Raw genomic sequence first — 24,773 nt, 5'->3', positions numbered from 1 at the left:
AAGGGCGGAAGACCTAGAGTCGTTGGAAGACCGTCACTGCAAGCTGCTAATAGCCTGGCAGTTTCACAACTCCGCACCTTTGCTCTTGCTGGTGACCTCTGCTTGGTTCCTTTCAGAACCAACTCGGGTGCCTTACCTCCAGGAAGCCGTCCGGTCTCCACCAGGCCCAAGCCCTTGCAGTCCTCCTCGGCCTAGTCGTCTGTGCATGTACTAGCCTTTCCCGTATTCTCTTTCAGCTTATGGGCGGGGCAGTGCCGGGCAAGAGAGGCCTTAGTAGATGTTAGTTGAGATAGCAAGTGCCAGAGTGGGCAAGGAAAAATCAAAGGGAAGCATGAGCACAGGCGTCAGAGCTCTCAATGAATAAATCAAGAAATATTTACTGAGCTCCTAGTGTGCCAAGCATGGGCGGTATACAGCAAACAAAGACAACCCCTATTCTTATTTTGCCTATTGAGTGCAGGCCAGGAACAATGTAAGCAGACCGTCAGGCGAGTTCTGGGAAACACCGAAAAATAGCCTCTCCCCCAATTGGTGAGTGTACCCTAAATTGGTCTGAGTGGGCCTTAAAAGGCATCTCCTTGGCCAGGCGCGGTGGCTCACGCCTGTAATCCTAGCACTTTGGGAGGCCGAGGTGGGTGGATCACCTGAGCTCAGGAATTGGAGAGCAGCCTGGCCAACATGGAGAAACCCCGTCTCTACTAAAAATACAAAAAGCCGGGCGTAATCCCAGCTCCTCGGGAGGCTGAGACAGCGGAATCGCTTGAACCAAGGAGGCAGAGATTGCAGAGAGTCGAGATTGCGCCACTGCACTCCAGCCTGGGTGACAGAGCGAGGCTCTGTCTCAAAAATAAAAAATAAAAGGCATCCCCTTGACTTCTTCCCCTCCAGGCCTCACGCTGTGACTCTATGCTGGCTCTACTGTCTTTGTACCACATCTCAGTGACTGTTGCGGAAACACATTTCATTCAGATCATTGTTGAAAATGGGCAATTTAGAGTAGGTGGAGGTATGCCAATATGGCTTGCCACATGTAAGGAGTGTGGCAGCCACCCAATGACCAGAGAATGCAGAATTGGTGATTCTGCCTTCTGGGAAGGACAGTTCTACAGTGATCCAGGCAAAGTAGATTGGTAACTACAAGTTGCTTGGCGATTTTATTAACATACAGGTTCTGAATCTGTGGGGTGGGGTAGGACCTGAGATTCTGCATCTCGACAAGTCCCCAGGTGATGAAATGCTGCTGGTCATCTGTCATCAAACCAGCTTTGAGTAAGAAGGGTGTAGAAGGTTGTTTATCCAAATGCATTGGTTCAAGTGGGCCACACAGATTGGCAGGAGACACCGATTGGCAGGAGACACCACCCACCTCTGTCCCCACCCTATCACTACCCCACTAAAATTTTTTTTTTTTAATTCCCTTGCAGGTCTTGGGGTCAGAAGTCCAAAATGAATTTAGTAGAGCTAAAAGCAAAGTGTCAGCAGCACAGGTTCCTCAGGAGGCTCTGGGGAGAATCCATTTTCTTGCCTTTTCCAGCTTCTAGAGGATACCCTTGGCTCAAGGACCTGGATCACATCGCTTTTTCTCCCTCGGCTCTGGCATCACCTTCCCTGTCTGACCGTACTGTGTCCCTCTTACAGTGACATCTGTGATTACATTGTTCCTACTCAGATAATCCAGGATCATCTCCCTATCTCAAGATCCTTAATTTAATCACAGTTACAAAGTCCCTTTTGCCATTTAAGGTGACATATTCATAGGTTCCAGGTATTCAGACATGGACACATTTGGGAGCCATTATTCAGCCCTAGAACAAGGACATTCTCTTACTCATACTTCCAGTATTCAAAATCAAGAAATTTAACTTGGATATATTATATCACATAATCTACATTTCACATTCAATTCATCCAATTTTCCCAACGATGTCCTTTATAGAATTCTTTTTTCTTCTCTCTTTTTGGTTTAGACGGGGTCTCACTCTGTCACCCAGGTTGGAGTGCAGTGGTGAGATCTCAACTCATTGCAGCCACAACCTCCTGGGCTCAAGTGATCCTCCCACCGTAAGACCCCGTGCACCTCCCCACCCCCTGCTGCCAAGTAGCTGGGACTACAGGTGTGTGCCATCCCACCTGGCTAATTTTTGTATTTTTTGTGGAATACAAAAGCATGGGCAACATGGTTTTGCCATGTTGCCCAGGCTGGTCTCAAACCCCTGAGCTCAAGTGATCCTCCTGCCTCAGCCTCCCAAAGTGCTGGGTTTACAGGCATGCACCACCATGCCCAGCTGAATTATTTTTTCCTGCCCAGGCCCAATCTAGGATCATGTGTTACATGTAGTTATTATAGCTGTTCAGTCTCCTTTGATCTATAACAATTACTCTTTTTTTTTTCATAACCTCAACATTTTTAAGAGTACAGGGTAGTTGCTTTGGATTTATTTGCTGTTTCTTCAATTACATTCAAATACTGCATTTTAGACAGGAATCCATGGAAATGTTTTATGTACCATAAGAAGTACATCCCATCAGGAGGCACTTGATGTCACTTTGTTCTTTTATTGGTGATATTTACTGTGATTACTTGGTTAAGGTTTTGTTGGCCAGGTTTTGCCACTGTAAAATTTCTGTATTTCCTTTGGAATTAATACTTAATTTGTGAGAAGAAACTTTGAGACTATGCATATATCTTATTCCTTGTCAAATGTTCACCCAGGTTTAGCACTCATTGACTCATTGATGATTCTGCTTTGATTCAGTTATACTATGGTGGTGAGGAAATGGCAGTTTTTTAAAACTCCATTATTTTCCCCACATTTATTAGTTGGCATTCTACTTTAACAAGAACTTTGCCTTCTCCCTTCTTAATCTACGTATATATTCTCATATGGACTCATGGAGTCTTATTTTATTCTGTAATTTATAATCCATTACAGTCACTATTTATTTTAATGGTTAAACTGCCCCAGATTTGACTAGTAGGAGCCCCTTCAAGCTGGCTTCTCTGTCCCCACCCATTGTATTTTTCAGAATTTTCTTACTTTCTGGCAAAACCAAATGTTCCAGGCCCATTAGACTTGTCCTGCCCCAGCCTTGGAATCAGCCATTTCTCCAAGGAGCCCTGATTCCTCTTTTTTTTTTTTTTTTTTTTTTTTTTTTTTTTTTTTTTTTTTTGAGACGGAGTCTCGCTGTGTCTCCCAGGCTGGAGTGCAGTGGCGTGATCTCGGCTCACTGCAAGCTCCGCCTCCCGGGTTCACGCCATCCTCCCGCCTCAGCCTCCCAAGTAGCTGAGACTACAGGCGCCCGCCACCACGCCCGGCTAGTTTTTTTTTTTTTTTGTATTTTTAGTAGAGACGGGGTTTCACCATGTTAGCCAGGATAGTCTCGATCTCCTGACCTCGTGATCCACCTGCCTCGGCCTCCCAAAGTGCTGGGATTACAGGCTTGAGCCACCGCGCCCGGCCACCCTGATTCCTCTTAAGTGACGAAGGCTATTTACAAGCAAGGTTTATATGCTCAGTGTGCTCATTGCTACTGAAGTGTTTTGGTTTCAAGGCCCTTGTAGTGGAGAGAGCTAGGAAATATTTTTTTCTCTATCCATAAGATAGATATGCGTAAGATAGATATGGATATCTATCTGTTTTTCCTTCCTTAAGCTAGAAAATGGGGAGTAGGGGGGAAAATTGAAAAATGCCTCCAGAAAATGTTAAGGCTAGATCTAAGCTTTTATTATTCACCGGACTCTTTTGGAATTCAAATGTGTCAACTTCAAGAATGTGGAATCCGTCAGGAGGAGGCCAGGTCCTAGGTCATTTCATGGCACAATCCTCCACTGAATAGTGTAATAAGCAGTTACTCTGTGCCTGGCTAAGTGCCTGGTGTGTGTTTATTATCACCTCTAATCTAATTATTGTGAGCTACATACTTTTGTTACTTTTATTTTACAGATGAGAAAACTGAGGCTGAGAGAGACTGAGTGACTTGCTAAAGATCACACAGCTAATAAGTGGCAGAATCAGGACTGGAACTTGGTCTGTCTTATTCCAGAATGTGCATTCCTACTGCCACAATTCCCTGCTGCTCCTAAGTTTGGGCTACATTGCCTCCAGCTCTTGAAATATGATGAATAGTAAATCCCTAAGTAATACAGAATGGAGCATTATATCAGGTGCTGGCAGAGCTCCTGACAAGCAGTAGCTGTAGCACCAACATTTTCCCTCTCTCTTCTCCCCAGTGCCTTTCCGTGGTCCCTTGTGAAATAAATGAGCCTATCTTATCTATGTCATAGATGACTGTAGCCTCCTACCTCACAATAGCACAGCCTGCTGGGTGCTCAGAGCCCCTCCCCAGGACCTCCTGCCTGCTCCTTTAAATTTTCTCTACTCAAGAGCAAAAATGTATGGGTAAGGGGAGGCCTTAGCCACCCTTACCACCAAAGTACCAACCTCCTCGCAAACCTGGTAAACCCTAGGACCCACACTGTCTGACCTAGTGCAGCTGGAGAACTTTAGAAAAAGTCCATTTGAATATAAGAGCAAGTAAGTGTTCATTGGTTCTTTTGGGAAGGGTGTGATCCAGAAACATCTCATATTTATCCTGAAATAAATCTGAATTGGTTAGAATGTGTCTATTTTTAATATCAGACTAAGTTAATAAAATAACGCGTCTTTGTTTTCCAGGCTGCCAGGATGGAAACTAACTACCTAAAGAGGTGCTTTGGAAATTGCCTGGCCCAGGCACTGACAGAGGTGGCGAAGGTTCGGCCCAGTGACCCAATAGAATACCTGGCTCACTGGCTTTATCATTATGAGAAAACAGCGAAAGCAAAAGAAAAGGTGTGTATGGGCACTGCGACTTAGGGAGGGCCCAGCTTTCCTAGAGTAATTTAAAAGCCAAGACACAAGGCAGGATTCTGGAGCTGGCCTGGGGAATTTCTTGGTTTATTTGACTTGCTCTTAGATCTAGATATCCCTGAAGCATGGGGATCCTGGGGGCTGAGAGGAGTGGGGCTTCAACTCAGAGGAGCTGTGGAGTTGAAGGGTTTGTAACTACTAGCAGGCTAAAGCTAGTTACAGGAGGAAACTCAACAGGCCCAAAAGGCCCACAGCCCAGATCAGTCTCCAGTGAGGGGGCCCCATTTATAAGGCTTCCCTGGGTGCTGACCTGATTCGACTCTGTCACCTCACCCCAGAATAGGGAAGAGAAGATCCAGCTGCAGGAGGAATATGACAGTAGCCTCAAGGAAATGGAAATGACAGAAATGCTGAAACAGGAAGAGTATCAGATTCAACAGAACTGTGAAAAGTGTCACAAGGTAGGGAGAAGGACTCAGCTTTGGGTGGCCGCACACATCCCAACATGGAATCCAGGAAAGCCACAAGTCAGCCCAGTCCCCACCCAAGGCACATTAAGGATCCCTTTAGCCTGATTTTCACTCTGTATTCACATATTTGCATATAAACCAATGTTATTGACAATCTTTGTTAATGAAAAAAGGAGATGTTAAAAGACAGATATGTCTTAGATTTCAGGAAATACTCTGGTGTTACTGGTTTTAAAAAAATCTGATTTTTTTTTTTTTTGAGATGGAGTCTCGCTTTGTTGCCCAGGCTGGAGCATGGTGGCGCGATCTCGGCTCGCTATAGCCTCTGCCTCCTGGGTTCAAGCAATTCTCCTGCCTTAGCCTCCCGATTATCTGGGACTACAGGCACATGCCACCACGCTCAGGTAATTTTTTTTTTTTTTTTTTTTTTTTTTTTTTAGTAGAGACAGGGTTTCACTGTGTTAACCAGGATGATCTCAATCTCCTGACCTCGTGATCCACCCACCTCAGCCTCCCAAAGTGCTGGGATTACAGGTGTGAGCCACTGCGCCTAGCCAAAAAATCTGATTTTTTTAAAAAACTGATTTTTTAAAAATCTATTCAGTTGGAACAAATATTTTTTCATATAAGATCCTTTGAGCCCTTTTCAAGTAGTAGTCAATATTTTTCAGAAACCAAATATGGTTGTTACCAGTGCATATCTCAGATATTTAACTTAGTATTTAGTATTTGGTTTATTATATTCTATTTGCTTTTATGTGAAACTTCAGATGCCTCCTCTATGATGCTATAATATTAGGTGTAAGTTATTAAGCTGGAATAGCTGAAGACAACTCTGCATTTGTCAGTCTAAAAGGATATCTTTTACCTCCCACAGTTTTTTTCACAATCTCCTGAAGAACACCTTATGCCATTCTATGCTTTCTATAAAGCAGTAGATACCTGGATAGAGAGTCATCTCAATTGCAATGTTGGGTTTGATATCTGACATCTTTTTAACTATCACTATACTCTGTGCATTAAAGTCTTTAATGCAGTCCATTACAATTCACTAGCATTTGCTAGCTTCCAAGCCAATTTGAAGACATGAAAATATTAAGCTTATTTACATTTATACTAATATACTCAACGTCCTCATAAAGAATATATTTGCTTCTTTAAGCCTAGATGTCTTGTAAATAAATTAAAAGATAATTTCATTCTATTGTTTGACAATAGTCTAAAGGAACTCTCCCTCAGGAAGGATTCCTTCTTTAAGCAATTGTTTGGAGATGGGAGAAATGAGGATCATTCAGCAGAATTTGTCATCACCTTGTTGCCCACCTCTAATCCATTTATCTAACACCGTGTTTTACTGTTAATAGAAATATAAATATATAAGGCAATAAGAAATATATAAAGAAGACTCCCAAAACTCCACCCTAGTTTTATGGTAGCTTTATTAAGGAAAATTTCTCAGCTCACATCAATATTTTGAATTGTCTTTTTGTGTTTCACTGAGGAGGTTTTGCATCCTGTAGCAATATTCCTTAACAAGATTTAGGTAAGTAAATGGTATGTCATTCTTTTGCCAAGTGTATGATGTAGACAGTTGTAAGGGAAGATGGGAAACGAAAACCAGCACAAAGTCTAGACTGTGTGCAAGTTCTCAGTTTTAGGAAAGAGTTCATGTGTAGGTTGTGATTATGGAAATCGATTCCCTATGTTAGAAGGAAATAAAGAGAACCCAAGAGTGATCTAAAATGAAGCCAAATTTATAGTTTACCTGGCAAGAGAGAGCCACAACATTAAGATGTGAGTTACTCTCCAAGCAAACTTTGACAAGGCTAAATAAAGGACAAAGAGGCAGAGGTGTGTCAAAAAGACAAGATTCCAAGTTCTGGTTTCTGATTGATTCAAGGTGGATTACAAACTCTTCCTTGCTATTGGTCACCTTCACATTTGGTGTGACTAGTGCTGGGAAAACCAATTTCAAACTGGCCCAGGATGGGTTGCATAAAATTTCAGCAGGGCTGCTAGTTTACCTGATGAACTGATATGCATATACTCAAAGCTTTGCAGTTTTTTCCTTAATCTCTTTAAAAACAAAACAAAACATCGTGACTTGGATACAGGTTAGCAAGTCTTTGAGTACCCCAGATTGAATACTGCTTATCTAGTGGATGTATCGAAAGACGAATAGAAACAGAATGCTCTGTATGGTAGGGTTCATATCCAATCATCCGAACCAAAAAGTATCCATAGAGGAGGTAGAATTTGAGTCAGGCAGAGGTTATCCTTGGTATTAATATCTCTTCATTAAGTAGATGCAGCTTTAAGTAAACGATAATTTTGTTTCTGAGTCAGAAGAAAACTATTGTTGATGAAGATCTAAAATATACAAATGTTTTAGAAATACATGTTGATAGAATCAATATATATTTGCTGCATAGACCCAATAGTTTGAAGTTTAGAAGGGTCTCAGAGACCATGTGGACAAGGATGAGCCCCATAGGGCTCATTGTAGAATGGACCTGTACGACTTCCAGGCAAAGACTGGAGTGGAGGGAGTCAGTAGAGCCTAAGCTCCGAGGATTCCTACCTCAGCCAGGGACATGGATGTTAGACTGCTCAATATTGTCTCATAGGTCACTGAAGCTCTGTTTGTTTTTTTCCTATGTGGTTCAGTTTGGATAATTTCTACTGATCTACCTTCATGTTTACTGACCATTTCTTCTGCAATGCCCTATATCCTATCTGGAGATTATGTGAATTTTTTCACTTCAGATATTGTACTTTTCAGTTCTAGAATTTCTATTTAGTTTTTTAAATATAATTTCCATTTTCTCTGCTGATACATCTTAACTTTCACATTATGTCCATTTTCCACCTTGGATTTTTAAAAATATTTGTAATAGCTGTTCTTGTCTCTTAATTCCATCATCTGTGTCATTTTGGGACCTTTTTCTTTCTTTCTTTTCTTTTTTTTTTTTTTTTTGAGATGGAGTCTTACTCTGTCACCCAGACTGCAGTGCAGTGGCGAGATCTCAGCTCACTGCAACCTCCACCTTCTGGGTTCAAGTGATTCTCCTGCCTCAGCCTCCTGAGTAGCTGGGATTACAGGCGCCCACCACTACACCCAGCTAATTTTTGTATTTTTAGTAGAGAAGGGTTTCACCATGTTGGCCAGGCTGGTCTTGAACTCCTGACCTCATGATCTGCCCACCTCGGCCTCCCAAAGTGCTGGGATTACAGGTGTGAGCCACCATGCCCAGCCCATTTTGGGGCCTTTTTCTATTTAATGCTTTTTCCTCTAGATTATGGTTCACATTTTCGTACTTTTTTACATGTCTAGTAATTATTACTTGTGTTCTGGACATTGTAGAGGACATTTTATAGGGAGTCTAGATTGTGTTGTTTTCCATTAAAAGATATTGGGTTTTGTTCTGGCAGGGAGTTAAATTATTGGTGAATCAACTTCATTCCTATAGATTTGGTTTTATGCTTTGTTAAAGCAAGGCTTTTTCAGTTTGTTTCTTAGTCTCAGGCATGAAAATAGCAATACCGTGTTTTTGCCATACATCTTGTGTGCTTTAGTCTCTAATAATAACTTTTCTGCTGTTTTGTTTTCTATTTAGGAACTGAATTCTGAAACTGTTTCCACGAAGAAGACCATATTCATGCAGGAGGACACAAACCCCCTTGAGAAGGAGGCCTTGAAGCAGGAATTCCTGCCAGGTACTTCCAGTATGATTCCAGGAATGCCTCAACAGGTTTCTCCTTCAGAGTCTGCTGGCTAGATTGACTGGAACTTCAAAATGCCAAAAGAAATAAATTACAAGGAGGCTTTTCAGCATGAAGTTGCTCATGAAATGCCTCCTGGCTCCAAATCTCCTTCTTAGGTTACCAGAAGGTAGATGCTTCTGATTTACTTCTCTCAAAGCTGGAAGCCAAGTAAATGCCAGCTAGAACCAAGATTTAAGGGGCTGTAAAAGGAGAGTTCAGGGACTCTCCAGCCTACTCCTGTTCTGAAAAACCTTTAATCATGTGAATATTTGAACTAGTTATAGGATAAAATAAACTCAGAATATGGATTTTAAATAAGTAAACAAATGGCTGTGACTTTTTCCTCTTGTTTTATCAATGTTTTGGAGACTACACAGTGAAAATACATCTGTTGGGGTGATCGGACCCAACACCAGGCCGCGGGGGCTACGAAGTCTGGCGGAGTCAAAGGAATGAGAAAAGACAAGTTAAGAGAGAAAGTGGGACCAGGGGGCCAACGCTAGTATGGAGGCTGCAAAGGCCCCAAGCTCTGGGAGCCCACGCTATTTATTGGTGATCAAACAAAGAAACAGGTGGTGAGGATGTGGGGGGTTGAAAGGAAGTGGTGTATCAAGTGAACAAGCTACAGCTGTGATGGTTTAGCATTTTCTTTGAAATATATGGCTACTTGAGATAATGAAAGTGCTAGAAGCAAGGAGCCAGCAAGTCTAGACACATTCCAAAGGCCCCAAGGAGTTTTACCCTGGACCCCGGACATGTTCCAAGCCCTGCCTCAGCTCCTCGCTCAACACTCAGCTTTCCTCCCAACATACATCCATCTTGTGTGTTCATGTCTTAACTTTTGCTTCACTTCACAGTCAGGCCTCTCAGAGTATTATTTACACATATCCTGTAGTCTGCCTTTGTCACTGATAGCAGATATTTTTCTTCAACATATATTACCAGTTTTTTAATACTTTTTTTCAATTTTTGTAATTGTGGTAAAATACATGTAAGACATACCATCTTAACCATTTTTAAGTGTGCAGATCAGTGGTGTTAAGTAGATTCATATTCTTGTGCAACCATCACCACCATCCAGCTCCAAAACTCATCTTGCAAAACTGAAACTCTACACCCATTAAATAATAACTGACCATTTCTCCCTCTCCGCAGCCCCTGGCAACCACCATTCTACTTTGCCTCTGTGATTTAGATTACTCTAAGTATGTTGTACAAATAGACTCATACAATATTTGTCTTTTTTGTGACTGGCTTATTTCATTTAGCATAATGTCCTCAAGGTTCATTCATATTGTAGCATGTGTCAGAATTTCCTTCCTTTTTAAGGTGGAATAATATTCTGTTGTATGTTTATACCACATTTTGCATATCCATTTATTTCATTGTCCATCAGTGGGCATTCATCCATCAATGGATACGTTCACATTTTAGCGATTGTGCATAATGCTGCTGTGAACATGACTCTACATATACCTCTTCAAGACCCTGCTTCAGGTCTTTTGAGTATATGCCCAGAAGTAGAATTGCTGGATCATATGATAATTCTGTTTTTAATTTTTTGGGAAGCCACCATTCCATTTTCCACAGCAGCTGTACCATTTTATATTCCCACCAACAGTGCACAGGGTCCCAATTTCTCCACATCCTTACCAACACTTGTTATTTTGTTATTGTTGTTCTTTTGATTGTAACCATCCTAATAGATGTGAGGTGGTATCTCATTGTAGTTTTCATTTGCATTTCCCTTATAATGAGTGATGTTGAGTCCGTACTTATTGGCCATTTGTATATCATTTTTGGAAAAATGTCTATTCAAGTCCTTTGCCCATTTTTTTATTTTTATTTATTTATTTATTTATTTGCTGTTGAGTTTTAGGAGTCTACATATATTCTAGATGTTAATCCCTTATCAAATATATGATTTGCCAATATTTTATCCCATGCTGTGAACAAATGAAATGTTGACTTTTCACTGTGTTGATAATAATGACAGGTATTTTGAACCAGCTTAAATGGCAGTAAACTTTAGAGGTTTGAAAAAAATGTTTTTAATTACTTTCTATCTACATTCATTCAAATATCATCTATATGCTAAGGACTTTAGATTTATATCCTTAATCAAAATTCCCTGAACTTGACTGCTTGAGGTCTCTACTTGGATGACCAATGGACACCTCGAACTTAACTCGTCTCAGTGGACTTTCCCTGATAGTTTCTCTGAAGCAGTTTCTCTCCATCCTTCCACTTGCTCAGGCCAAAACTCTTGGTGTCCCCTTTGACTCCACCTTTTTTGTCACCCTACATCTGGTTTGTTGGCTTTCCATTTAAATAACGTCAGAATTCTCAACAACTTGAATGCCCAAACCACACTCATCTTTCTCTAGGTGGTCACAGTAGCCTGTTAACTAGACCCATTCTTTTTTATTTTTTTTTTGAGACGTAGTCTCGCTCTGTCACCCAGGCTGGAGTGCAGTGGCACCTTGGCTCACTGCAAGCTCCGTCTCCTGGGTTCATGCTGTTCTGCCTCGGTGTCCTGAGTAGCTGGGACTACAGGTGGCCGCCACCACGCCTGGCTAATTTTTTGTATTTTTAGTAGAGATGGGTTTTTACCATGTTAGCCAGGATGGTCTTGATCTGACCTCGTGATCCGCCTGCCTCGGCCTCCCAAAGCGCTGGGATTACAGGCGTGAGCCACCGCGCCCAGCAACTAGACCCGTTCTTGATCTTCTCTAGTCTGTCCTCAATACTAGTTACAGAACACACATAGCAGTAGTCAATTTTCTAAAATAATAAAAATATTAATACTAAATACTATTTATAATGTATTAGTATAACCTATTAAAAGTACCTGGGGGAATAAACACCAGATTGTTAATAGTGTTGTTTCCAACACAAGTAACTATCAACAGAGTAAACAGACAACGTACAGAATGGGGAGAAAATTTTTGCAAACTATGCATCTGACAAAGGTCTAATCTCCAGTGTCTATAAGGAACTTAAACAAATTTACAAGAAAAAAACTCAAACAACCCCATTAAAAAGTGGACAAAGGATGTTAACAGACACTTCTCAAAAGAAGCTATACATGCGGCCAACAATCATGAAAAAAGCTTGTCACTGATCATTAGAGAAATGCAAATATAAACCACAGTGAGATACCATCTCACACTAGTCAAAATGGCTATAATTAAATAGTCAAAAAATAACATGCTGGTGAAACTATGGAGAAAAAGGAACACTTATACACTGTTGATGAGATTGTAAATTAGTTCAACCATTGTGGAAGACAATGTGGCAATTCCTCAAAGACCTAAAGACAGAAATTAAACTATTCTACCCAGCAATCCCATTGCTGGGTATATGTCAAAAGGAATATAAATTTTTCTACCATAAAGACACATGCATGCATATGTTCAATGCAGCACTATTACAATAGCAAGGTCATGAGATGAACCTAAATACCCATCAATGATAGACTGGATAAAGAAAATGTGGTACATATACACATGGAATACTATGCAGCCATAAAAAATAATGAGATCATGTCCTTTACAGGGACATGGATGGAGCTGGAGGCCATTACCCTTAGCAGACTGATGCAGGAACAGAAAACCAAATACCACACATTCTCATTTACATGTTTTCACTTATAAGTGAGAGCTAAATGATGAGAACACATGGACACATGGTGGGGAACAACACACACAGGGGCCTTTTGGAGAGTGGAGGGTGGGAGGGGGGAGAGGATCAGGAAAAATAATTAATTGATACTAGGCTTAATACATGGGTGATGAAATAATCCATATGGTAAATCCCATGACACATGTTTACCTATGTAACAAACCTGCACATCCTGCACATGTACTCCTGAGCTTAAAAGTTTAAAAAAAAAAAAAAAGTGATGTCTCAGTAGCAGGAATTATGGAAGACAATGACTTTCAGTTATATATTTTTCTGATAATTCAATCTTTCCAATGAGTATGAGTTACTTCTGTAAGAAAAACAGAACACATACCTTCAATAAAGACTGAATTTTAGAATGTTTCCACTTAGAGACATCAAAAGGTTGAGTCTTGTGGCTGCCTCAATGTCTTTCAACTAAAGGCCAGAAGCTGAGTATTTATGTTCCTTAGTTTCTTAGTCAGTACCTCCTTTGGTTCTCTTTTTTGAAATGGAGTCTCACTCTGTCACCCAGGCTGGAGTACTGTGGCACGATCTCAGCTCACTGCAACCTCCACCTCCCAGGTTCAAGTGATTCTCCTGTCTCAGCCTTCCGAGTAGCTGGGATTACAGGTGTGCACAACCACGCCCAGCTAATTTTTGTATTTTTAGTAGAGATGGCTTCACCATGTTGGCCAGGCTGGTCTTGAACTGCTGACCTCAGGTAATCCGCCTGCCTCAGCTTCCCAAAGTGCTGGGATTACAGGTGTGAGTCACTGCGCCCGGCCCTTCCTTCAGTTCTATTGGACATACTCTCTCATTTTTGTTAGCAACCATTTTTTAAGCATTTGTATGTCCTGAGAAGGATAGCTGCATAATTTGTAGGGCCCAATGCAGTATGGAAATACAGAACCTATAAAGAATTTCAAGATGGTAAAAACAGAGCTCTACTGAGGGATAGTGTTCCCAAGGGACTGAAAATTGCAAAGAAAAATGGCCCAGTTCCCCTATCCCCTCAGGGAAATGCGTAGAGGTCACTGGCAATGTTTGTGCTGCCCCTTTCTGAAGGACACATTCTTTCTAAAGGGAGATGAATGCCTTCATTCAGGATATAGCCTTTCTCCCCTCTCTTGGTAAGGTGCCATTATGAGTCTCAGCTCTGGCCAAGCTTACCCTGCTCTCCCAGGTAAACTGAAGGGACACTGTCTTATTTTCCTCACTTCCTAATTCCTGTGGTTGGCAAGTCTATTCACCAATCCTGTCTACCTTTCAGGGCAGCTATGATGGGCAGGAGAAGTAAGAGACCCAATGCTGAGCGTGTGGGAGACTCTCAGTGGCCACACACGAGCCCTGTGCAGGGAGAGATGATGACCTAAAAGAAGGCAGGTGACACACCACAGGGAACGTTTCAGAGGGGGAGGAGGGCATGTGCAGAGGCATAGAGGCAGGAGCAAGTCCCACTGCGGGGTAAGCAGGATGTGTGTGGAGAAACTGCCCTGGAGGCGCTGGGTGCAGGGGGAGAGCTGAATCTGAGAGGTGCTAGAGACACAGAATCCACAGTGAGGGGAGGGAGAAGTCTAGAATGGTTCCCAGCTTTCACTTGTTTAGGGGCAAATTGAAGAACCAAGTAAATTTAGCACCCAAATAACGGCTGCTTTTAAAGTGAGTTTAACATCAAGGCCATTCTCAAAGAGCTAGGGTCTTGGTTGGAATGCATCTTTCCCCAAAGGGCACAGGTTCATCAGACGTTTCACACTTTTCTAAAGGGATTATGAAAATTCTCCTTCTTACCACTCAAGTTGATTCCTCTGCATATGTTTTAGAAAAGAGACACACATTAGCCAGGCATGGTGGCTCATCCCTGTAATCCCAGCACTTTGGGAGGCCAAGCTGGACAGGTCACCCAAGGTCAAGAGTTCAAGACCAGCCTGGCCAACATGGTGAAACCCCGTCTCTGCCAAAAATACAAAAATTAGCCACGCGTGGTGGCAGACACCTGTAGTCCCAGCTACACGGGAGACTGAGACAGGAGAATCTCTTGAACCACGGAGGCGGAGGTTGCAGTGGGCTGAGATTACGCCACTGCACTCCAGACGGAGCAACAGAGTAAGACTCTGTCTCAAAAAAAAAAAAAAAAAGAAAGAAAGAAAAAAGAAAGAAACACATTATTAAAGAGTATTCTCTTAAGCCAGGAGGTGGCTCACACCTGTAATCCCAGCACTTTGAGAGGCCAAGGCGAGAGGATCACTTGAGGCCAGGAGTTCAAGACCAGCCTTGGCAACATAGTGAAACACTGTCTCTATTAAAAATTTAAAAATTAGCTGGACATGGTGACATGCACCTGTGGTCCCAGTTATAGGAGGCTGAAGTGGGAGGATGGCTTGAGCCCAGGAGGTAGAGGCTGCAGTGAGCCATGATTGCATCACTGCTCCACTCTGGGCAACAGAGGAAGACCCTGTCTCTCGAAAGAAAAAAAGAAAAAGTTTATGTTAGTTTTCAATAATGGTAGCTGACATATATGGCTGTTTAATGTGTACCAAGCACTGTGCTAAGTGCTTAATTGCATTATCTCATTTAATTCTCACAGCACCCCGTGAATTGGACACTTTTATAATCTCCATGTTATGGATGAGGAAACAGTTAAGGCTCAGAGAGATTAATGGCTGGGCCAAGGGCAGACACCAGGAGGTGGCACTGACATCTGCCTGTTAGGGGCCCACACACTTGGCTGCTGGGCTGTCCTGATTAATACAATCTAACAAAGAAAGTCTTTGTTGCCTGTTCAGGGACATTTTGCTGCAAGCTGATTACAGTCTTTTTCTTACCTCTTAGATGATATGAAATATTCACAGAGCTTTCAAATAACCATTGTTATCCAGAAGCATTTAAGCTTACTCATGCATATTTTATTTGCCTTGATTACCAGCCAGAATTAACAATTTTCTAAGTATTTATGGCCCCAAACAAGATATTTCAAAAATTCGTATTAGATACTTCAGACACATTGTTATAGCAATATAAGTGATAAAATGTATAAAGTTCTTTCCAGTGACAGAATACTATCTCCCAGCGAAAACATTCTTTTGACCAATTAGTACTGAGTGTTATCATTCTTATATTTTTGTGCAGATTACAAGTCTATTTTCAAATGATGGAATAATATCCTATGAGAAAAATAAATACCCCTTTCTACCTTTAGAAAAGGAATTAAAAAGAACAACTTTATGGGAACAAATATAAAAGCTATGGTATTACAAACATATTTTCAGAATGTAAGAGAGAATGAAATAGCTTAAATCAACTAAAAATGTGTCTATAAGAAGATGCTTGTCAGCAAAGAAAAACTGATGATGATTTTTTCCTGGAAGGATTAAAATTTGTGATTTGTATGAAGACAGCTGGATGCTCAGCTGACAGTTTTTCAAGGGTGGCTTACTGCTGAGGCATACTGCATGTCACATTGGCAAAGGTAAGGCTTTCTGGGTCTTTCTGCTTTTGTGTTTGAGTTCCTTTTGTCAAGAAGAAACTAACTCAATGTCTTTCAACAAAAGGCAAGTCCAAATGTCACAGAGGGAAGAGAGCTCCAGTAAGGTCCCCAGAAAGCAGAACTTTGGGAGCTGTGGTCAGAAGTCGGGCTGGCACTGCATAGATTTCTTGGGTCTGCTGTCCTCTAGACTCACGGTCAAAAGATACTGATTCCAAAGTATCATTAGAAAGGAAAACATTTCTCAGTTACCACTGTCAAAAAAGAATTTCCAGAAATGAAATGACAGGATGCAGAGGTAGCATTGTCTAAAAAAGGCTCACTTGTAGATAAGTTTATCTGAAGTGAAATGAAACAATCAAAAATACCAGCAGAAATATAGTTCACAGGCAAAGGTTGTTGAGTTAAAAAAAAAAAAAAATTGTTCCACAAGAGGCACCAGAAAAGAAAGAGTTCACCTATAATGCCAGGAAGGGATAAATTGATGAGGAATCATTGCCATCCATGATGCAACCCATGACTATTATCAGCCAGACTGCAATCAACAACAAGTCACCATTAGGGATATATTCCAAGGCCTCAATGGGCCAGGATGAAACACTTTCAGATCATATGTCTAAAGAAACTAACTACATGGATGCAACTAGCTGAAGAGAGACTTTGCAAAAGTTATCTCCAGGAGACATAAATTCCATAGGTGAGCCTGGCCAAGATAAAAATCTCATAATGATTGCTATCTTAGTCCAATCAGAGCACTATAACAGAATACCTTAGACTGGGTAATCTTTAAACAAATTTATTTCTCACAGTTCTGGAGACTGAGAGGCCTAAGATCAAGGTGCTAGCAGATTCAGTGTCTGATGAAGGCCTTCCTCACAGATGCCCTCACAGGTGCCTTCAGTGTGTTCTCACATGGTGAAAGGGGCAAACGGTCTCCCTCAAACCTCTTTAATAGGGACACTAATCCCATTCATGAGGGCAGAGGCCTCCTAATCCCCTTCCAAAGACCCCACCTCTTAATACTATTGCATTGGGGATTTAGTTTCAACATATGAATTTTTAGGGGACCATAGCAATGGCCAATAGAAATTAAGTTCTTTGGCCAGTCATGGTGGCTCACACCTGTAATCCAGCACTTTGGGAGGCTGAGGCAGGTGGATCACTTGAGGTCAAGAGACCAACCTGGCCAACACGGTGAAACCCTGTCTGTACAAAAAAATGCAAAAATTAGCTGGGCGTCATAGCATGCCCCTGCAGTTCCAGCTACTTGGGAGGCTGAGGCAGAGAATCGCTTGAACCCGTGAGGTGGAGGTTGCAGTGAACTGAGATTGCGCCACTGCACTCCAGCCTGGGCGACAGAGCAAGACCCTGTCTCAAAAAAAAAAAAAAGAAAAGAAATTAAGGGGTTTGTTTGTTTGTTTGTTTTTAATTTGCCAAGTTGCTTCTTACTAGAGAATATAAATCAATTTCATAAGAAATGTTAGCTAGGGAAAAATTCTTCTATGTTAATGAGTGTCACAATCAGTGCATAAAATCAGTGTTTATAAAATCCCTCAAAAATAAATTGTTGGCAGGGCATGGTGGCTCATGCCTGTAATCCTGGCACTTTGGGAAGCCAAGATGGGCAGATTGCCTGAGCTCAGGAGACCAGCCTGAGCAACATGGTGAAACTCCATCTCTACTAAAATACAAAAAATTAGCTGGGCATGGTAGCGCACACCTGTAATCCCAGCTACTCAGGAAGCTGTGGCACAAGAATCTCTTGAACCCAGGAGGCGGAGGTTGCCATGAGCCAAGATCACACCCAACAGAGCCAGACTCTGTCTCCAAATATAAATAAAGAAATTGCTGAAGAACGATTCCATGAATAAAATTGGCCACAAAATAATTAGCCCAGGAGGGTCTCTTGGAAGTCTGAGATCCTTGGATAAAGGTATTAAAGACAAGGCTCTTCAAAAAGAAATGCTTTTTAAAATATAGCTCATTTTTATTTAATTTAATTTATTTATTTATTTATTTTGAGATGGAGTCTCGCTCTGTTGCCCAGGCTGGAGTGCAGTGGCGTGATCTCAGCTCACTGCAACCTCCGCCTCCTGGGTTCAAGCGATTCTCCTGCCTCAGCCTCCTGAGTAGGTTGGACTACAGGCATCCGCCACCATGCCCAGCTAATTTTTTTTGTATTTTTAGTAGAGACAGGGTGTCACTATGTTAGTCAGTCTGGTCTCGAACTCCTGACCTCAAATGATCTGCCCACCTAGGCCTCTTAAAGTGCTGGGATTACAGGCGTGAGCCACCGCGCCAGGCCTTAAAGCTCATTTTTAAAAAGATGATTGGGTGGCTGGACTCAGTGGCTCACACCTGTAATCCCAGCACTTTGGGAGGCCGAGGTGGATGGATCACGTGGTCAAGAGATCGAGACTATCCTAACCAACATGGTGAAATCCTATCTTTACTAAAAATACAAAAATCAGCTGGGCGTGGTGGCGCGAACCTGTAGTCCCAGCTACTCGGGAGACTAGGGCAGGAGAATCACTGAACCCAGGAGGCGAAGGTTGAAGTGAGCCGAGATCGCGCCACTGCACTCCAGCCTGGCGACAGAGCGAGACTGTCTCAAAAAAATAAATAAAATGATTGGGGCACATTTCCCTAGGGTGACATCAGTGCATTTTCTATCAATAGGCAAATGTGACTAGGACCCAATTTCCCAAGCAGCCCTTTCAGGGCGTTACTGTGTAGAAAGGAGGGGTTGAACAGGACATGGTTCCCTACTAGTCTCTTCAGGAGCATTTGAGTCAAATTGACAGAGAAATCCAGAGAGAAAATTCGTAAAAACTCTGGTCTGGAAGAGATATGTCCAGTGCCACATTTAGAACGTAATTACTGAGAAAATGGCCTTAGAAAGAGAAACTTCCACCAATTGGATTGGCCAGAGCAGATGTTCATACAGAAAATAATACCCAAATATCAAGATGTTCAGAAAAAAAACCTCAAATGAAGCAAATTCTGAAGGATGTTGACTCAATGAGAACTGATAAAACTAAGCAAATCTTGAAATCAGGAGGAATTAAACCAATGTATAAGGGCAAGCCCTAGGACGTAATGTCTTAGGATTACTCTTCAGGAATAGCCAAGCCTACCAGAGTGATTCCATAGGATAATATCCCAAAGAACATGTCTTCAGTCATGTTGTATCCATTGCCAGATCCCTTCAAAATAAAATGTCAAAAGAATCCTCATTGCCATGAGTAAAGCTCCTAAATAAGGAACAAAATTCCCAGCATATGTCACCAAAAATAATAGTATGTATATCTAGTCAAATAATGCCATCTGGAGATTAAAAGTTTCAAGTATAAGATTCATCAGGAAAAAAATCTTCCAAGCAATTATTTAGGACAGGAATAAGTAATGAATACTTTGAGCCAGGGCAATTCTCCCCAGCAAATGCTGTCAGAAAATCTATGGAGAGGATGCAACTCTTTGAAGTTCCCTGGCAGACGCTATCCAAAGGAAGAAAATCTTTAGAGAAAGACAGCCAAGACAAAATGTCTTTGGAATCAGGAGCAGTTTGGAGCAAGCCTGAGTGGACACTGAGTTCATAATGCCATATGCCTGCAGCCCATCAGGAAGAAGTGTGCGTGTTTTCCTCAGGCAGAAGTGACCTCTCTGGAGTTGAAGCCAGTGAGTGAACAGGTATCACGGAGAAGGAATAAAATTATCTAGCCACACTTCACAAGTTTCATCACAAGAGACAAGTTCCCTAGAGGCTCTTAGTAAAAATTGAGTTGCTCTGCCTGGAATTTAAACCAAATTCCTTTCCGAAAGTGGTTATTCTATATTTAACTATAATTTTTCCACTATAGGGAAGTGATATTCTTAATTGATTTAATTTTTTTAGAGACAGGCTGGAGTGCAGTAGGTGATCGAGGCTTACTGCAGCCTCAGCCTCCTGGGCTTAAGTGATCTTCCCCCCTCAGACCCCCCAAGTAGCTGAGGACGGCAGGTGCACACCACCACACCCAACTAATAATATTCTTTAGACATGAAGAATGATGGCAAAACTATCTAAGGAGCTACTCTTCAACATATTGTCATTCAAAAATTTAACAATGACATGTTATGTTGACATATAACAAAATATCAGGTGTAAATATGCATCAAATACTTTAGAAACTCCAGACAAAAAAGTAGATGGCAACAAGGCTATCTAAAGGATAACTGAGAGGGTGTAGCCCCTTCACTCAATGAAGAATGGAGACAAAACAAGAATAAAAAACTGATGGGCCGGGTGCAGTGGCTCACGCCTGTAATCCCAGCACTTTGGGAGGCCAAGGCGGGAGTTTGAAAACAGACTGGCCAACATGGTGAAACCCCATCTCTACAAAAAATACAAAAATTAGCTGGGCATGGTGGCACACACCTGTAGTTCCAGCTACTTAGGAGGCCAAAGCAGGAGAATTGCTTGAATCCCAGAGGTGGAGGTTGCAGTGAGCCAAGATCATGCCACTGCACTGCAGCCTAGGCGACAGAACAAGACTCTGTCTCAAAAAATAAAAAAATTTTTAAAAAGTAAAAAATCAAAACTTTTATTAGACTCAGTATCTACATGACTAGAAAGCAAGCTTCTCTTTTTAAAGGTAGCCTTTTCTCCTGCCTAAATAGTGTCCTTTAAGTACCTAAGAGAGAAGAAAAACATTGACATACCAGAAGGTTGCTGGGACCAACCTCGACCATCCACACTCACCGCCAGGGAGCAGTATCAGAGAGCTGAAGAACAGATATGCGGGGGAGGAGCTCCAGGTTGGGTGAACTTTAGTAAGCCCTGCCTGCTGACATTGCCTCTAAGGGTTTCCTTTTATATTACTGGCAGAATGAGTTTCAGAATCTTGTGGTTTTCTACCCCAGGTTCCAATCTGCTTAGCATCTGACCTTTTCTTAAAACAAAGATCTGAACATTTCCTAAAACATCCGCCCAGAACAAAAGCAAAAACACACAAACATGGACTGACAATTTTGAGGGCTGATTACAAAAAGAGTACTTTGATTTGATATAGTCATACCTCGGAGATACTGCAAGTTCACTGCAATGAAGCTAATACGGCAATAAAGCCAGTCACACACAATTTTTGGTTTCCCAGTGCATGTAAAAAGTATGTTTATACTATATGATAGTCTATTAAGTGTGCAATAGCATTATGTCTTTAAAAAGTATGCATATGTAATTTTAAAATACTTTTTTGCTAAAAAATGCTGACGATATGTGAACTTTCTCTGAATTGTAAATCTTTTTGCTGGCGGTGGGTCTTGCCTTAATTACGCTGACGGTTGCTGACTGATCAGGGTGGTAGTTGCTGAAGGCTGGGGTGGCTGTGGCAATTTTTTAAAATAAGACAACAGTGAAGTTTGCCACATTTCACCCACAGTAGAACTTCTTTCAAAATTGGAGTCAATCCTTTCAAACACTACCACTGCTTTATCAACTAAGTTTGGGGAATAGCGTAAATCTTTGTTGTCATTTCTTTTTTTTTTTTTTTTTTTTTTTTTTTGAGACGGAGTCTCGCTCTGTCGCCCAGGCTGGAGTGCCGTGGCCGGATCTCAGCTCACTGCAAGCTCCGCCTCCCAGGTTCACGCCATTCTCCTGCCTCAGCCTCCCGAGTAGCTGGGACTACAGGCGCCCGCCACTTCGCCCGGCTAGTTTTTTGTATTTTTTAGTGGAGACGGGGTTTCACCGTGTTAGCCAGGATGGTCTCGATCTCCTGACCTCGTTATCCACCCATCTCGGCCTCCCAAAGTGCTGGGATTACAGGCTTGAGCCACCGCGCCCGGCCCTTTGTTGTCATTTCAACAAAGCTCACAATATTCATGAATCGTGAATGTTCTGGATGGCATGTAGAATGGTCAAAACTTTCCAGAGGTTTTTAATTTACTTTGCTTGGATCTATCAGAGGAATCACTATCCATGAAAGCTATAGCCTTACAAAATGTATTTCTTAAATAATAAGACTTGAAAGTCAAAATTACTCCTTGATCCATGGGCTACAGAATGGATGTTGTGTTAGCAGGCATAAAAACAACATTTACCTCCTTATACATTTTCACCAGAGCTCTCAGGTGACGAGAGGCATTGTCAATGAGCAGTAATATTTTGAAAGAAATCTTTTTGGCTGGCACAGTGGCTCATGCCTGTAATACCAGCACTTTGAGAGGCTGAAGTGGGTGGATCACTTGAGGTCAGGAGTTCGAGACCAGCCTGACCAGGAATTCGAGACCATGATGAAACCCTGTCTCTAGGAAAAATACAAAAATATTAGCTGTGCATGGTGGCACATGCCTATAATCCCAGCTACTCAGGAGACTGAGACAGGATAATTATTTGAACCTGGGAGGCAGAGGTTGCAGTGAGCCAAGATGGTGCCATTGCACCCCAGCCTGGGCAACAAGAGCGAAACTCGGTCTCAAAAAATAAGATAAGAATAAAAGAATAAAAAGAAAGAAATCTTTTCGTCTGAGCGGTATATCTCAAGAGTGGGCTTAAAATGTTCAGCAAACCATGGTATAAACAGATGTGCTATCATCCGGGCTTTGCTGTTCCATTGATAGCACATAGGCAGAGTAGATCTAGCATAATTCTTAAGGCCCCTAGGGTTTTCAGAAGGATAAATGAGTGTTGGCTTCAACTTAAAGTCATCAGATGCATTAGACCCTAACGAGAGAGTCAGCCTGTCCTTTGAAGCTTTGAAGCCAGGCATTGACTTCTCACTAGCTAGAAAGTCTTGGATGTGGTATCTTCTTCCTATAGAAGACTATTTCATCCACATTGAAAATATGTTGTTTAGTGTAGCCACCATCATCAATTATCCCAGGATAATTATTTTCAATTACTTTCTGGATAACTTGCTGCAGCTTCTACATCAGCACTTGCTGCTTCACCCTGCACTTTTATGTTATGGAGATGGCCTCTTTCCATAAATCAGCCTTTGCTAGCTTCAAACTTTTCTTCTGCAGCTTATTCATCTCTCTCAGCCTTTACAGAATTGAAGAGAGGTAGAGCCTTGCTCTGGATTAGGCTCTGGCTTAAGGGAATGTTGTGGTTAGTTTGATCTTCCATCCAGACCACTAAAGCTTTCTCCATATCAGCAATAAAGCTATTTCGCTTTCTTATCATTTGTGTGTTTATGGAGCAGCACCTTTACTTTCCTTCAAGAACCTTTCCTTTGCATTCACAACTTGGCTGTTTGACACAAGAGGCTTAGCTTTCAGCCTGTCTTGGCTTTCGACATGCCTTCCTCACTAAGCCTAACTCTTACTACTTTTCTCTTTTTTTTTTTTTTTTTTTTTGAGACAGGGTCTTGCTCTGTGGCCCAGACTAGAGTGCAGTGGGGGCAATCTCAGCTCACTGCAACCTCCACTTCCCAGGTTCAAGCAAGCAATTCCTGTGCCTCAGTCTCCTGGGTAGCTGGGACTACAGACACCACCACGTCCAGCTAATTTTTGTATGTTTAGTAGCGACAGGATTTCACCATGTTGGTCAGGCTAGTCTCAAACTCCTGGCCTCAAGTGATCTGCCTGCCTTGGCCTCCCAAAGTGCTGGGATTACAAGCGTGAGCCACCATGCCCAGCCCATAACTAGCTCCTGACTTAAAGTGAGAGACATGTGACTCTTCTTTTCACTTGAACATTTAGAGACCATTGTACGGTTATTAATTGGCCTAATTTCAATATTGTTGTGTCTTGGGAATAGGAAGGCATGAGGAGAGGGAAAGAGATGAAGGAATGGTGTGTTGGTGGAGCAGTCAGAACACACACAGTATTTGTTGATTGAGTTCACCATCACACACATAGTATTTATTGGTTGAGTTCACCATCTTATATGGGTGTAATTATAGATAATTACAAAGTAACATCACAGATCACTGATTGTAGATCCCTATAACAGATATAATAATAATGAACGAGTCTGAAATATTGTGGGAATTACCAAAATATCACACAGAGACACAAAGGGAGCACATGCTGTTGGAAAAAAAAATGGCACCGATAGACTTGCATAACATAGGGTTGCCACAAACCTTAATATTTATTTTTATTTTATTTTATTTTATTTTATTGAGGTGGAGTCTCACTCTGTCATCCAGGCTGGAATGCAGTGGTGGGATCTCAGCTCACTGCAAACTCTGCCTCCCATGTTCAAGCGATTCTGTTGCCTCAGCCTCCCTAGTAGCTGGGATTACAGGCATGCACTACCACACTCTGCTAATTTTTTTTTTTTTTTTTTGAAACAGAGTCTTGCTGTGTCGCCCAGGCTGGAGTACAGTGGCACGATCTCGGCTCACTGCAACCTCCACCTCCCGGTTCAAGTGATTCTCATGCCTCGGCCTCCCGAGTAGCTAGGTTTATAGGCGTGCACCACCACTCTTGGCTAATTTTTTGTATTTTTAGTAGAGACAGGGTTTCATCATGTTGGCCAGGCTGGTCTTGAACTCCTGAGCTCAGGCAATCCGCCCGCCTCAGTCTCCCAAATTGCTAGGATTACGGGCGTGAGCC

General features: G+C 41.9%; 2 protein-coding genes across 13 annotated transcripts in view; both read left to right on the top strand.

Moving 5' to 3' along the window:
* DYDC2 (DPY30 domain containing 2) overlaps nucleotides 1-9,408 on the top strand; it is a 127,780-nt gene extending 118,372 nt beyond the window's left edge. For 6 of the 12 annotated variants that reach the window (XM_050803551.1, XM_050803549.1, XM_050803552.1 and 3 more), the window contains 3 exons: nucleotides 4,677-4,832; nucleotides 5,189-5,311; nucleotides 8,938-9,408. In XM_050803551.1, coding sequence (XP_050659508.1) covers nucleotides 4,686-4,832; nucleotides 5,189-5,311; nucleotides 8,938-9,099 — 432 coding nt within the window. In that variant the 5' untranslated portion in view covers nucleotides 4,677-4,685 and the 3' untranslated portion in view covers nucleotides 9,100-9,408. Of the gene's footprint in view, nucleotides 1-460; nucleotides 532-3,944; nucleotides 4,029-4,676; nucleotides 4,833-5,188; nucleotides 5,312-8,937 lie in introns of all 12 variants that reach the window. The other 6 variants (XM_050803560.1, XM_050803557.1, XM_050803553.1 and 3 more) reach the window with 3 other exon arrangements.
* Nucleotides 1-24,773, top strand: part of PLAC9 (placenta associated 9) — a 325,463-nt gene that overhangs the window by 225,421 nt on the left and 75,269 nt on the right. The window lies entirely within an intron of this gene.

The sequence above is a fragment of the Macaca thibetana genome, chromosome 9 (genome assembly GCF_024542745.1).
Source record: "Macaca thibetana thibetana isolate TM-01 chromosome 9, ASM2454274v1, whole genome shotgun sequence".
Classification (NCBI taxonomy): Eukaryota; Metazoa; Chordata; class Mammalia; order Primates; family Cercopithecidae; genus Macaca; species Macaca thibetana.
Note: the sequence above shows the minus strand (reverse complement) of the source record. Positions and strands in the feature narration are given on the sequence as shown.